Raw genomic sequence first — 15165 nt, 5'->3', positions numbered from 1 at the left:
AGAAAGAAAGAAAGAAAGAAAGAAAGAAAGAAAGAAAGAAAGAAAGAAAAAAAAATTGTCCAGACCTTGTCTTTGGGTCCCAAGGTGCAGACTGAGGCAAGTGATTCATGTGCTGGTAATGTATTCTGAAAATCCTGGGAGAAGCTGGTACCAAAGTGGTAGAGGTGGAGGTGGGAAGAGAAGGAAGCCCAGTAGGGTGTAGTCTCAGGCTAACCATCAGCTTCAGCCCCAGGGGACGCTGGAGTGTGAATGACAGCCCAGTTGTCCCCACTGGGGCTAGGGAGCTGGGATTTTCAATGCCCACACCTGCCAGGCATTGCCTAAGGACCGCCCAGGAGGACATACACTCCCAGGCACTCTGGGGACACAGCAGCTCTTTGAAGAGAGTTACAGATGCAGGCTGTTAAAAAGGAGACACATGGAAGCCAGGTACGGGCACAAAAAACAGGTAAGAGGGATCTCAGAGCATGTAGATTGATCTCCGTTGTCCACCACACACCCAGTTGGGTTGTCCTGAGGACTAAGTGAAACAGTGAAAAGCGCCTAACACAGTGCCTGCCTTACGGTAAGTGTTCAAAAATGGAATCCACTGCTTTTCTCATGATTATTATTAGCAAGCTGGGTCTAATGGATGCTGAGGACCCATGGAGGCCATTCTAAGCAGTAGAGCTCCTTTTGCACCCTTTGTGCCTGATCCTGCGTTCTGCCCTTGCCCTAACCCTCCCGCCCTTTCCTGAGCAGCTGCAGTCCATGGTGGATCTCCTGGAGGGCACCTTGTACAGCATGGACCTGATGAAAGTGCACGCCTATGTCCACAAGGTGGCCTCCCAGATGAACACACTGGAAGAGGTAAGGGCAGAGCCGTACCCAGGAGCCAGGCTGGGTCAACACTAGTGGCCAAGGGTAGTTAGTAGTGTCTGAAGGGGCCTGGGCAATTCTGCCTTGACCCTGGTGGCTGTTGAAAACTGGACTTTAGGAGGCAGCTGGGAGAGGGAAATGCAGGCCTCTGGGTCCAGACTTTGAGAAAGAGGTCTGACTGGGCTCATGGGCCTACAGAAAGCTGGAAGGCTGGGTGGAGAAACTGAGGCATTGGCTGACTACATGAAAGGGATATGGAATGGGGCTGGTTGGAACTTGCAGTTGCCCTTAATTCACCAAGACCAGGACTTGTACATTGCACAACTCCAGGGCCACTCATCGCTTTATAAAATGCCATATAAAAGTGCAGAACTGGCTACGCCCACTGGGGCAGGGCTTATTAATATAGCATCGCGGTCCCAGTACCCACTTGCAGCAGATGCAGAGGTGCTAAGCATCTTCTGGTCAAGTGCAAATGTGCTGGAGGGCTAGGCAGGTGGCCAGGACCGCCCCCTGAGGACAGTGACAGAGTTGGACAATCCTGGGGGTCCAGGCTGCACGTTCAAGGTTTGCTGGCACACATCTCTGCTGGCACAGCCTGGCCTCCGCCTGTTTCCTATATCCGGCCCCTTCTGGGCTGCCGGGAGCCTGGGGACACGCGGCTGCCAGGAGCGGGCGTGGGGGCTTCCTTTCCCGGCTTCCTTTTCAGAGGGAGGGGGCACCTGGGCATCCTGTGCCCCTGGGTGGGAGATTAACCCCTTGCTCGCCCCAAGGCTGGGGTCACAGTGCTTTTAATTACCCAAAAAGTGTTTGGTGTGTATGTACTGTGTGCCAGGCCCTTGCCAGCCTGGGAATCAGGGAACAGTTGTTGGATCGCTACCGCATGCCAGTGTTTTCTGTGCACCTAGTACATGCCAGGCACTCCTGATGCCAGCCCCGTGGTTATCCTTCTTTGACCTTTCCTCCAGTAATCTTAGGAAATGTTAACTCACTTCATGGAACTAGGAGCCAGACAATCTGGAGAGTGTATCTGCTGTGGCTGGAACAAATCAGAAATGATTTCCGTAGCCACCAAGAAATGATTTTTTAATTGTCTTCTGTTTTGCATTATCTGTGCTTTGCTTCTGTTCACTAGGCGATAACTCAAAAAAAAAAAAAAAAAAAAAAACCACCCTTATTGCTAACTCTGGGTGGAAGTGAAGAAAACAGCCTCACTTCGGAGGAACTGGCTCCCCCTGCCCAAGGGAAAAACATCACTTACTTCACTTTTTAAATAAGACAGTAATGATTACACAGTCTCTGGGCAGCATGCTTTATCCATCCAAGCCGGCTGGTGCCACTGTCTATACCCTTGGGCCCTCCTCAGGAGACTGGGCAGCGAAGCTGAGGTGTCTCCTCCAGGGGGGTGGGGGTGGGGGGTAGGAAGTGGCTCTCAGATGAGGCTAGAAAGACCCTGACTGAGGCCCTGCCCCACAGAGCGTCAAGGTGAACCTGAGCCGGGAGAACGAGGTGGTGAAGGAGGGCATGCGCCATCTCAGTGAGCAGCTGAAGCGCTATGAGAATCACTCAGCCATCATGATGGGCATCAAGAAGGAGCTCTCCAGCCTGGGCCTCCAGCTGCTGCAGAAGGATGCGGCCACAGTCCCAGATGCTGCCCCAGCCCCTGGCCCTGCCAGCAAGGCTCAGGTGAGGCCGTGGCTCTGGTGATGGGGCTAGCAGGTGGGTGGACTTGGGAACACAGTGTGCCAGGACCTTAGTCCCAGGGACTAGCTGGGTGAGGGTTTCAGGTTAGCATAGGAGAGGGCTGAGGGCTGGCACAGTTGGAGAGTCCATGGTGGGGGGGGAGGCAGGGCTTGCCTGGCTTACAGCGGGCATGGTTGGCAGAGGTAAGGTGGGGGCAGGCATGGGGATCCTGCTGAGGTGTCTGTTTGCTGAGGCAGGTGTTTGGCGGCGTCCAAGGCATTTCCATTTCCAAACTAGTGGGGACAAGGCTATAGAGAGGGTGCTTCCTGCCTGGCCCTGGGGTTGGGCTGCAGTAAAGCCACTTATAGCCTCTCCTGCTGAGGCTGGCCCCCTGGGCCCCGCCTGCTCAGGGGTAGGTGGGCCATGCCTTGGGGAACCCTGCAGACTAACACCACTTTGTCAACCTGCAGCAAATACCCAGGCGTTCCATATTCAAGCTCAGCAGAGACACCAGGCAGAGCCATCCAAGACATATAACACACCTGTACATGCATTTGAAAAAGACCCTCCTCGGGGCGCCTGGGTGGCTCAGTTGGGTGAGCATCCAACTCTTGGTTTCAACTCAGGTCATGATCTCACAGTTCATGGGTTTGAGCCCCACACTGGGCTCTGCACTGATAGCACGGAGCCTGCTTGGGTTTTTATCTGTCTCGCTGTCTCTCTGCCCCTTCTGCACCCTCTCTCTCTCTCAAAATAAATAAATTTAAAAATAAGATTAAAAAAAAAAAGAAAGGAAAAGGCCCTCCTCTAAGCAGACAACTGCCAAAAAAGCTCTTCTTCTGGGCAAATAAAAAGGAGTCCCCTGGGGGTGGGCAAACTGTACAGAGGCTCCCTCCTATGATAAGTATACACTAGGGTGTGCAGCTTGGCAAATAAGAGTACAGATTCAATTTCAATGCCATTCATGCCCCTTCGGCCAGTCACCCACATGCAGGGCACAACTGTTCCAATCCACACAGCAGCCTGTGTTTTGGAGCAGGGAAGAAAGGAGCTGACATTATAGAATCCTGACATCCTCTAAATTTGACTTCTAACATCTAAACCCGATTTCCTCACAGACATGATCTCAGTTATTCTCATAACCACTCGCGAGGAGGGACAATCATTGACCATTTGGCAGATGAGGAAGCGCAGAGTGAGGTCACGTGGAGAGAGGGCGGCTACGCCAGGACTTGAACCTGCATCTGCGTGACTGGCAAGCCCACACTCTTCCTCTCCACCTCTTGGCCTCCTCTGCTGACATTGTGATGATGGGGCCATCTGTGCCTGCAGCCGGGACTGCCTAGCTGCTGATAAAGTGTGGAGGAAGCCTGATGCCTTAGCCCAGGGCAGGCTTCCTGCTCATTCCTGTGTCAAGTCCACAGGAGCGAATGAATGCTGTTTTGGCCACGACACGGAAGGTCTAGATACTGTACTTGCTGTATCTCCTGGAGAGTCTGCCTGACAATGGGTGATGTCACAGGGCCTGTGATCTTGTGCCAAGCCAGCACCAGAGGCATTTAAAAGGAAGTAAAAATAAAATTTAAAAAACGTTGGAAACTGCATGCATGAAGGGCAATGCCCTTGGTGACCAACGCATTCAAGTTTGCCTGAGTCCGAAGGGCTTCCCAGGATGAAAGACTTACAGTGCTAACACTGGGACAGCTCCGAGCACACTGAGATGACATTGGTTATCTTGCCTGGGAGCCTGAGAACCTCTTCCCTGCCCACTAACAAAGACCCATGAGTGAGAGAGAGACGGATAGGAAGCTGACCTGGTGACCAGTTACCTCCCTAGGGAGTTGATCATTATAATCTACCTCCTGGGGGTGAGTATGCGGGTGTTCGGAAATGAGACAGGACTCTAACCTATGAGGCTGGGCTTGAGAACTAGAGCTGAGTGGGGAAACCAAGGCACACCCCAGTCATGGGCTTAGCCACTCTGGGAGAAAACTGTGACTTCACAAGCACTTGAGACATGGGTCCTGGAGCGGCATGACCATTTCCAGCCCCCACAAGCTGAGCCTCCGTGACCTCCCACAGCACCTCTTCCACCTCCCCCTAAGTCTGAGATTTCGCTTCTCTCTCAGGACACAGCTGGAGGGAAAGGCAAAGACAACGACAAATATGGCAACATGCAGAAGAGCTTTGTAGACAAGGGCCTCCCAAAACCTCCTAAGGAGAAGCTGCTGAAGGTGGAGAAGCTGAGGAAGGAGGGCGGCAAGGGCAGATTCCCCCAGCCCACAGCCAAGCCCCGGGCCCTGGCCCAGCAGCAGGCTGTGATCCGAGGCATCACCTACTACAAGGCAGGCAGGAAGGAGGCGGCCGAGGCCGTGGCCGGTGAGTTGGAGGAGGGTTGGACCCCTGGGGGTCGGGGGCTTGCTGGTGGACAGCACCCCACGGATCACCTACAAGGATCCAGTGTCTTCTCTGCAGTCAAACTTCCCAGATGCCACTTCCAATGGTTACCTATTGGTGCCCTTTGTTTATCCGCACAATGTGATAATACCCCTCACGGCGTTCTTGGGGGTGAAGTGATATAATCAGTACAAAGGGCCACTCGGTTCCTTTCCAGTATCTTCAGCTGTCTCTGCCCTCACTCGACTTTTCCTTCTTCATTCAAAGATTTGCTGAAGGTCCATCATGTACTTGCTGTATCTCCCAGAGATTCTGCTTAACGTGGACTTCACAGTCCAGTGGGAAAAAACATACCTGTGACCAGGTAGCCGCCAGAGGTGTGGTGGGAATCCCCTGGAGCTATAGCCAGGCCAGGGTTCTGGGAAATGACATGGGGCCTTCGGGACACCTCTTGTTTCCCAAGTGGCCTTGGAATGGATGGCCTCTCCAGCACCTCCACTTCTTATTTCCCCAAAGAAGAGCCCACAGACTCCTACATTTTGCCTGCAATCCATGGGGGATCACGGTGAAGGCCACCAAGTACTTAACCAAAAAAACAAGAGACCAAAGTTCCAAGTGTACCCAAATTTCTGGGCCATCCTCACTGATGTGGCTCCTGATTCCTCCTCTGAGACCCTCCCGAGATGCCCAAGGGGCATCCTAAGCCTGCTCCCCCTTCCTGGGCCCTGTTAACCACCTCCTCCTATGAGGCTCTCTGCCCACATGTCCAAGGGACCAGGAGGTGGAACTGTGAGGGACCAGGCTCCTTTAAGAGCCTGGTAAATTTGTGCTCTATCAAGGCTCAGAGGCCTCTTTCCCAAGCCCCTGGTGCTAGCTACTGGCTGGCTCTGAGTCCTGCCAGCTCAGCCTGGCCACAGTACAGAGCCTCTGACCCCTGGCTGGGCACTGCCCTAGAACAGCTGTACGCATCTGGCTCTACCAGCGAGGCTCGTGGGAACAAGCCTCTTGCCCTGGCTGGCTGCCAAGGCCAGGCCTCCCTGAAAGAGGGTGTGCCCCATTCCCGAGAGACACCACCGGCTGCCCCACAATGGGGCCTGGCTAAATCCTATGCAAAGAGGAAGCCTGGCAGGGAGAGAAAAGGAAGAAGTCAGGTAATTGTCCTGGAGTCAAGGGGCCTCGTCCCCTGGGAGCCACACCATCACCTTTCCTTTGTCCCTGGCTGACATCTCCGTTTTCTGAGTATCTTTCACACACGCTGTTGCACTTGATCCAGGTGAGGAAACAAGTTCAGAGAGTTGAAGAGATGGCTCCAGGGTTCACAGTGAGTGGTGGGACCAGAACCCAGGCCAGGGGGCTATAGAGCCTGCCTGAAACCCCTTCACAGCTCTGTCCCTTCTGTGCGTCATTGGATCTTCCTGCTTTCCCTACCCAGGCCCCATCCATCCCAGCCCAGAGAAGTGTGTGGGTCAGGGGTGACCCAGACATGGCCCCAAAGGGGTCCCGTGGGAGCTGAAAAAGTCATCCTGTCAGCAAAGGCCTCACCAGCAGGGGTGGGGGAAAAAAGGGGGGGGGGCTGCCCAAAATGCCACAAAATGAGACGTAGGAGATGAGTGAGGGGACAGAGACAGAGACCTGGAGTCCAGAGGTGATGGGAGGCTGGCTGTGCCTGCCCCACCCTGCCTGAAGTGGCAAATACTGGGTGAGAGAAACACGCTGGGTTCTAGGGGAGACGACCAGGACAAAGTCTGCAAAATGGGAGCAAGGGTTTCTGCCTCCTGGGGTTGAATCTAGCACATGAAAGAACTGGTACAAAGTGTTTGACACTTAGGAGGGAAGGGGTCTCCTGTTTGGTACCTCATACTTGCCAGGCCCTGTGCAAATGATTCGTATACATTTTCCTCTAATCAACACAGCAGCCTAACGTGGTGAGCCTTGTGAGTCTCGTTTCATAGGACGGGAAGCTGCGGCCCACCAAGGCAGGCGACTTGGCTGAGCTCACTCAGCTGGGGGGCTTGGAGCTGGTCTGCAGACCACAAAGCCTCCCCACCTCCCACTTTCAGAGGCCTTTTACCCCTCAGGGCCTCCCCGCTTCTCTCTGCCGTGGCTCCTGAGCTGGGAGCCAGATGGGCCTGGGGAGGACCCTGGCAGGTGGCACAGGATGTGAACCCAGGGTCTTCTCCCCACAGACAACGCGCTCAGGGGCACTTCCTGGCTGGAACAACCGCCGCCCAGGGCTGAGGACAGGCCAGCAGAGCCCAACTCAGCAGAACAAGACGAGGCTGGGCCCAGGGCCTCGGAGGGAGCGGACTTGGCCTCCGGCACCCCCAGCGCGGACCCTACTGTCACCCCCACCCCAACCCTCACCACCCGTCCCGTGCCCACCGAGCCACCTTCACGCCCAGACGTCCCCAACCCAGGTGAGTAAGCCTCACAGGAGTCAGTAGGGTCCAGCCCATGGGCCAAATACAGCCTGCAACCTGTTTTTGTATGGCCTTCAAGCTAAGAATGGTTTTCACATTTTTAAGGGGTTGTAAAAAAAAAAAAAAAAAAAAAAAAGAAAAGAATACAGATGTATGTGGTCTGGAAAGGCAAAACTGTTTTCTATCTGATCCTTTATAGAAAGTTTGATGGACATTTACAGTGAAACAGGTAGTATTTTCAACAAATCCTAACATCACCTAGAATCCCATCACCAAATCCAGCAACGATTTTCATATCTTAATTTTTTTTACGTCCACGTTTGTAGCTTTGGCTTGTGCCTTTTGGTAAAAGCCTTTCTTATTAAATCATCGAGCCCATCTTTCTGGAGGGCCTCTTGGCTACCTGTAATAACAAGGTATTGTTAAAGCCATTGCCTCCTTTGGCCTGAGTGCATCCCACTTGCAGGAATCTTTCCTGAAAGGTCCATCGGCAATGCGGACAACAGCTGCAGCTTAATGGGTTCCCTCCCAGCCTGTCTCCAACATTAGAAAACTGGAAATAATCTGAAGGTCTCACACCAAGGGGACTGGGGCACAGCTGTCTGGTGGCCTGGTAGAACCTTGAAATCACATCATTAAGAAGCCATTCTAATGATGTGAGAAATCACCCAGTGGAGGGAAAAAACAGGATGCATAAAACTGAATCTTCAGAAGAACCGCGCTTTTTTAACGGATGTCTGCATGACTGGACGTGCGAAGAAGAGAAAAAGAAATGGAAGGAAATATAGCATGTTTAAAATTTTCTTTGGATAATGACATCTTGAATCATTTTTATTTCCCCCCTTCTCCTTTACCGAATGTTCTGTGTTTTCTCCATTGATCAGACATTGCTCTGATCATGACGAAAGGGGGAAAAGGGCTGTGAACAAAAGATCAGGAGGGATTTAAGTACGGCCCAGATAACGTTCCCAGGACTGCTGCTCTGGCTCGGGGCCTGTGGGTCTGAGTATCAAACGCTGCGCCCCTCACTCCCCACAGGCAGGGAGATGAGCTGCGAGGGCACCCTCCGGGCTGTGGACCCCCCTGTGAGGCACCACAGCTACGGGCGCCACGAGGGAGCGTGGATGAAGGACCCTGCTGCGAAGGATGACAGGATCTATGTCACCAACTACTACTACGGGAACAGCCTGGTGGAGTTCCGCAACCTGGAAAACTTCAAGCAAGGTGGGAGAGCCTGGAGGTGGGAAGGGGGGCAGGGAGTGGGTGGCCTGAGGAGGGTCTCCTGTGGAGACGGGGCCCTCTTTTGCCTGTGGTCTCCTGTGGTCCAGACCTCCCCAGCCTGGCCTAGCTGCAAATGATCAGCCACCCCAAGGAGGGGCACGTGAGGGCGCCCCCATGTGCCGGCACAGAGCCAGGAGCTGGACCGCAGCAACAAACAAGATGGATGTGGTCCTGCCCTCCTAAGTGTAACTTACTGTCAAGAGGAACAATACTTAGAGTTTCCCCTTCTTGAGCACTTATTATGCTAATCGTGCTGTGTGCATCAGCTCACGGTGTCTTCATAATTCTATGAGGTGGGGGTTATCACTCTGTTTTGCAGGTGAGCAGAGCTTAGAGGAACTGCAAGTCTGGGCAGGGAAAGGCAGAATTTTGGTTATCAGATCTGGTGCATGATGGGGGAGGGGACACTTAGACAGGACCCACCCTCCAGAAATGTAGGGTCTGATGTGAGAGGCAAACGCTTAAAAGAAATAATCTCAGTATAGTGTTTGTGGGAGGGCTGAAAGGATGGTGCACATCAGAGACTTCCCAGAGCAAGAGGTGATGCTGAGCTGAGCCCTGGAGGAAGAGCAGGAGTAGCCACGCAGAAGAGAAAGGGACGGGTGTTCCACGCAGAAAAGGCCCAGTGTGTGCCAAGGCCTGGCAATGAGAGGCAGGGAGGCATAGAAGGGAGGTGGGGGAAGCAGAATGAGAGAGTAGGCTGAGGCAGACCTCATGAGCCACATCAAAGTTTGGATTTATCCTAATAGCTGTGGAGTCACAGGGTATGGCCTGGAACAGCCGAAGTCCTTCCTCTGCCAGGTCAAAACTGACCTGATCCCTGCTTCCAGTAGCTCACAGTCTGGTGTGGAGGAAGCCAGTGAAAAGTGCCAAGGCAAGGATTATGGTAGGTCAGAGAAGAGGCCGTCACTCAAGCCAGGAGGCGTCATGGAAGGCTTCCTGGAGGAGGTAACATTGGCTAAGGGCTCTGAAAGATAAGGAGGCCTTCCTTAGGCAGACAGGATGGGGAATGGCAGTCCAGACAAAAGGAACACCATGGGCAAAGGCACTGAGACAAAGCATAGAGGAGCTGGGACAAAGCTCATACTTGCCAGGCCCTGTGCAAATGATTCGTATACATTTTCCTCTAATCAACACAGCAGCCTAACGTGGTGAGACTTGTGATTCTCGTTTCATAGGACGGGAAGCTGCGGCTTCCATAACTGTGCGCCCTTGAACTCTCTGCCTGTTTCCTCCTTGGCAAGTGGGATGATAACAGTACCTCCTCGGTGGTCGAGGTGCGGTGGGATGATTGGCCCATCATAGCACACTCAGTATCCCTTGCTTGCGGGGCCACTCAGGAGCCCTGGGTGGCCGCGCCAGTCCCTGGGGGTTGGGGGGAGTGGGGGGCTGTCCTGGAGGCTCAGGTGTGACCCTCAGGCTCTCCACACACAGGCCGCTGGAGTAACATGTACAAGCTGCCCTATAACTGGATCGGCACGGGCCACGTGGTGTACCAGGGCGCCTTCTACTACAACCGCGCCTTCACCAAGAACATCATCAAGTACGACCTGAGGCAGCGCTTCGTGGCCTCCTGGGCGCTGCTGCCCGACGTGGTGTACGAGGACACCACGCCCTGGAAGTGGCGCGGCCACTCGGACATCGACTTCGCGGTGGACGAGAGCGGCCTGTGGGTCATCTACCCCGCGGCGGATGACCGCGATGAGGCCCAGCCCGAGGTGATCGTGCTGAGCCGCCTGGACCCCGGCGACCTCTCCATGCACCGCGAGACCACGTGGAAGACGCGGCTGCGGCGGAACTCCTACGGGAACTGCTTCCTGGTGTGCGGCATCCTGTACGCCGTGGACACGTACAATCAGCAGGAGGGTGAGGTGGCCTACGCCTTCGACACGCACACGGGCACCGACGCGCGCCCGCAGCTGCCCTTCCTCAATAAGCACGCCTACACCACCCAGATCGACTACAACCCCAAGGAGCGGGTGCTGTACGCCTGGGACAACGGCCACCAGCTCACCTACACCCTGCACTTCGTGGTCTGAGCATGGACCTGTGCTCCCAGGAGAGGAGGGGCAGTGGGCATGGGGGCTCCCCACAGCAACTCCCGCAAGGGTTAGGTTTTCAGGGGGCCAGGTCCCAGGGCATGCGGCGCAGCCAGGATAAAGCTCCCTTGGCACCCAGTGGATTAGTAATCCCTTCCACTTGCAGAGCACCTGCGAGAGCTTTACATGCACTCAATCCCTCTTGGTCCCCCCACCGCACCCTCGGAGGTAGAGATGATTAAGCCCATTTAATAGATGAGGACACTGAGGCTCAGAGAGACAGTTCCCTTGCCTAAATAGCTGCTTTGGATCAGGCAGGCCATGCTTTACAGATGAGGAGACCTGACCACTCTCCCCTACACCTCCAGGCCTCTCCCTACTCCTGTAATTTCTCTTGGTCTCTCAACTCTGTCTCCCTTCCTGGGGCCACTCAAAACCAGAGGCCTCTGGGACCCATGCACTAGTGCTGGTTGTAGGCTCTGCTCCATATACCACCACAGGCCCCGGTTCTGGCCGAACTGGTGGTGGCCCTGGGCCTTAGGCCCCTCGACTAATACTCCTGCTCCTTGCCTCTGGCCACCTCCCCCCCCTCCCCCCCCCCCCCCCCCCCCCCCCCCCCCCCCCCCGCCCTCCACCTCACCCTCTGTCCAACCACATTCCAAACCTCCATGGTCACCCAGCCACTGAGCAGAAACCACACCCCGAGGAAAAATACCAGCCCCTGTTCCAAGCTCCCCCTCCCTCTGTACTCATTTTTATTTTCTCTTATTCCTCCTCAGTGCCGTCATCTGTTTCTGCAGCAGCAGCTGAGGAGGCTGCAGGCAGCTGTCTGCCAGCCCGGTCTCTACCAGGGTGGGCAGCTGGGCCAGGCCCTGAGGCTCCCTCTCCTCCTAGAACGGCTGGCTTTGGCCACATACCACAGGCTATGGGACCTCTCCTCCGTCCTTCCCAGAGCCTTTGGGCCTGTGGTCCATGTTGTCCTTTCTCTCTGGACCTTTGAACCCACAACCTATATGCACTCAGGGATACCTCCAGGACTGCCATGAGCAAGACCCTAGGACCCAAGGCTGGGGTGGTAGCAGGATGAAACAGATTCCCTCTTCCGTGTCAGTCCTGACCTGATCATTTAGTGGAATGGCCCCCAGCGGGAGTGGGGAGGGGGCCCTAGGGGAGGCTGAGATCGGAGCATCTGGGTCCAGGGGAGGCATTGGACTTTACGGTTGCATGGAAGTGCTAAAGGGTGAAAGCTGGGAGGGAAGGAGAAGGCGGTCTGTGGACGGGGCTTTTCCTACCTTCAGAATCTTGCTGCCAGGGTTGCCCTTAAGCCCAGGACTCAAGGCCAAGGATGCACAGGTGGGCCATCTCTCCTGCTGCTGCTGGTGGCTTCCCTGAGCCTCAGACCCAGACAGCCCACAGGACAAGACCTTCAAGCCTGCCCTTCATCTGCCTTAGGAAGTATTTTTAGAGCTAGGCAGAAGTTCACCAGTCCAACTCCCTGTTTCACCAAAGGAGACATATGCCCCAGTGAGGTTTAGAGAGTGGCTCAGGGCCACACTGGGGAACAGGTCATAGCTGATCTTCCAGAAGGGCTTTGTCTATATCCCTTATTCTCCCGGCTTGGAGGCAGCTCCTCCTGGGAAGGCCATAGACGACCGACCAGGCACCCAACCCATCCCAACACCTTTAAAGAGTATTTACTGCTGACCCCTGCACCGCCCTTGATCCTGCTCCCCTCATTCTGTCCCTATGCCAGCTCCTGAAATATCTGTATAGTTGAATGCCCAGCCGCCATGTTAGAAAATTCAGCTGCATACCCAAAACTGTAAGGAAATGCATTTTGTGCAGAAGACATTTCTGTCAGGCATTGCCAGGTGATGTTTTGTTTCAGCTGTAACTCACCCCTCAAACAAAGGGGGATGATGGTAGCCAGCCAAGCAGGGCCTGACTCACAGTGGTGGCCACACCCAGCCTCCCCCCCACCCAGCCGTCGGCAGGCTGTGCTCAACAGTCTCTTCAGGGGGCTGCGTTTCCCTTGGCCCTGGGTGTGGGTTTTACAAGACTGTGTCTTTCATGACCTCACAGCCTAACCATGTGAGAAGTGTTCAGACTCCTCTTGCTCATTAATCTGAGAAAAAGGAAAGTTACAAAGGACTGGTTTGGGAAAATTAAAAGACAAGCAAGATTGTTTTCTGGGGGAGATGATGCTGGCTGCCGCCTCCAAACACTCACTAAGCCCCTTCTGTTCTCAGTCCTTTGTGTGGGGGTTAGGTGGTAGATAAGGGTTCTTTTCCTCACTTTACAGATAGTCAGACTAGAACCCAGACGAGTCACTTGTGGTACAAGCAGTTAAGTGGAGCCGGGTCTCAAAATCAGGTCATGTAACCATCACCACTCACTGAGGATCAAGAGTACCAGGCATGCCATGCCTTCCCACAGGGGAAGGTATATACTCAGAACGTGCCCACTTTACAGATGAGGTGAAGGGACTTACCCAAGGTCACACAGCAGCTTAGCCTGCAGCAGTTTGGGGTTCCAGAGCTGATCAGTACATGCTGTTTGCCAACTGCTTGACACTCTAGGGGCAGCTCCAGAAGTGGCTGGCGGCTTTTATTCTGTGTGCCCGGGCCACAAACTGCATCCACATAGGAGACCCAAGAAGGAGACCCAAGAAGGAGGATGGGGTCAGCTTGTAAAGAACCTTGAATGCCAGGGACTGTCTCCAATCACATTTGGAACAGATCATATATAAATCAACAGAGAAAAGAAAATTCTAAGACAACTGGAATTGTTCGGCTGCTGATGGGAGGCAGGGACAGGTTTTCGTTGTGGGCTTTATTACATTTGGCAACAGGTACTTCAAACAGGAGAGGTCATGGACTGGGGAGGGCCCGTGTTTCTTACTGACCTTGGCTACGAAGGCAAAGGAAGCTGTCTCCGGTGTTCTGACCCCATGAAGGGGCTTTGGCTGCTGCCTTTGACTCCCCCACTAGAGATTTCTGGGCCTTAACATTTAATCTGCTCTGTCTATGGAGGAGAGAAGGGGGCCACTGCCTCCTGGGGGCAGCCCTGAAAGTGAGGCTGGGGATGTCCTGGGAGTGACTTGAGTGTTCCGGAAAGCACATGTGTTCCAAAGCATTCTCCCCCTGGCAGCACTGGAGACCACACTGGTCCAGGAACACACAGCACCAGAGAAGGCTGTCAGGGAGCCTGGGTAGGAGTCAGGGAGGCCTGGGTTAGGATCTGGCTCTGGCTCTGCCTCTTATATGCTGCATGCTTGGGCAGGGTAGGGACTGACAGGGGACAGATGTCAACTCCCTTTTATGGCTGAAAACTTGCAGCTTAGTGGGGCCTAAGGGTGGCTGAGGACCCAAGCAGCCCTCTCCTAGAGCTAGAAGGCACCCTGACACACATCCCTGATGTATCTAGGAACCCCCAAGGTTGGCATTGCTTTTCCCCTTACAGGTGATGAACCTCAAGTTCAGAAAAGTTAAGCAACCTTCTCAGGGCCGTGAATCTTTAAGTAGTAGAGTCAAGATTTGCACCAGGTCTGTTTTATACCAAAGTCCCAAACTAACTGTTAGGAAATCTTGTAATGAGTCGGGTTTTCTTTTTTGCGTTGGCCGCTGGGAACCTCAAAGTCAAATTTGAGATTATTTTTAACAATTGTACTGAGTCACCTACTTGACTCTGACTTCAGTCTAGCTTTCTGCTTTAATCTTTACCCTGATCTGTTTGTTTTTTACTTTATTGTATTTTATCTATTTTTGTAAGTTGCCACGATACCTTTTTTGAAACAAGGTGGCATATAACTAAATAAATAAATACATGATCAAAAGCTCCACTTGAAAGTCTTAACTAAATGCTTTCCTGGGGAAAACGGTGTTCTGGAACTGGGGAGGTGGGCCTTGAGCATCTTAGTCCCATGTTTCCCAAACTTGAGTCGCTCCTGCACAGACCTTTGTGACTTTCGCCAACCCCCCGTGACCATCTTCTGTATGGTTTACTATTTCACTTTCAGATGATTTCATTCTTTTTCCTACTATAATATTATTTCAAAGGGAAGCTTAATAAGCTGTTAGGAAAAACAAAAAAATTTAAATTTTTAAAGGAGGAATATTATAATAGTAAAAAGAAAGTCAGCGACCCCTCATGCAAGGTGGCTGGGATGGGACACTGAAAATGAACAGCACTACCATCTTCTGGTGGATATGTGCTTGTGAGCCCCAGCCCAGTCACTCTTTGTGTAAAAAAGCAAGATTAGGAGATGTCAGGGGGCATAAAGGGCAAACCAACAGCAAGTGAACATTGACCTTGATGTAATCAGAGGGATGGGACTGGAGGGAATAGATTCTCCCATATGATTCAAGGTCCCCTCACCTGGTGACTTAGGTACCTCCAAGGAGCTGTCAAACCACTGATGGTGACTTGGATTTAGACCAACTTCCCCCAAACACACACACACGCAGAGTCAGCCTTCCATCCCCAGC

At 53.5% G+C, this 15165-nt stretch overlaps 1 protein-coding gene across 3 annotated transcripts in view; it reads left to right on the top strand.

Moving 5' to 3' along the window:
- OLFML2A (olfactomedin like 2A) overlaps positions 1-14267 on the top strand; it is a 27443-nt gene extending 13176 nt beyond the window's left edge. Inside the window, exons 3-8 of one of the 3 annotated variants that reach the window (XM_039239050.1) lie at positions 742-849; positions 2335-2544; positions 4671-4920; positions 7125-7355; positions 8397-8582; positions 10074-14267. In XM_039239050.1, coding sequence (XP_039094981.1) covers positions 742-849; positions 2335-2544; positions 4671-4920; positions 7125-7355; positions 8397-8582; positions 10074-10678 — 1590 coding nt within the window. In that variant the 3' untranslated portion in view covers positions 10679-14267. Of the gene's footprint in view, positions 1-741; positions 850-2334; positions 2545-3064; positions 3138-4670; positions 4921-7124; positions 7356-8396; positions 8583-10073 lie in introns of those variants that run through there. The other 2 variants (XM_039239051.1, XM_039239053.1) reach the window with 2 other exon arrangements.
- Positions 14268-15165: the final 898 nt, after the last annotated feature.

This window comes from Hyaena hyaena, unplaced genomic scaffold, assembly GCF_003009895.1.
Source record: "Hyaena hyaena isolate Hyena2069 unplaced genomic scaffold, ASM300989v1 scaffold_151, whole genome shotgun sequence".
NCBI classification, from domain to species: Eukaryota; Metazoa; Chordata; class Mammalia; order Carnivora; family Hyaenidae; genus Hyaena; species Hyaena hyaena.
Note: the sequence above shows the minus strand (reverse complement) of the source record. Positions and strands in the feature narration are given on the sequence as shown.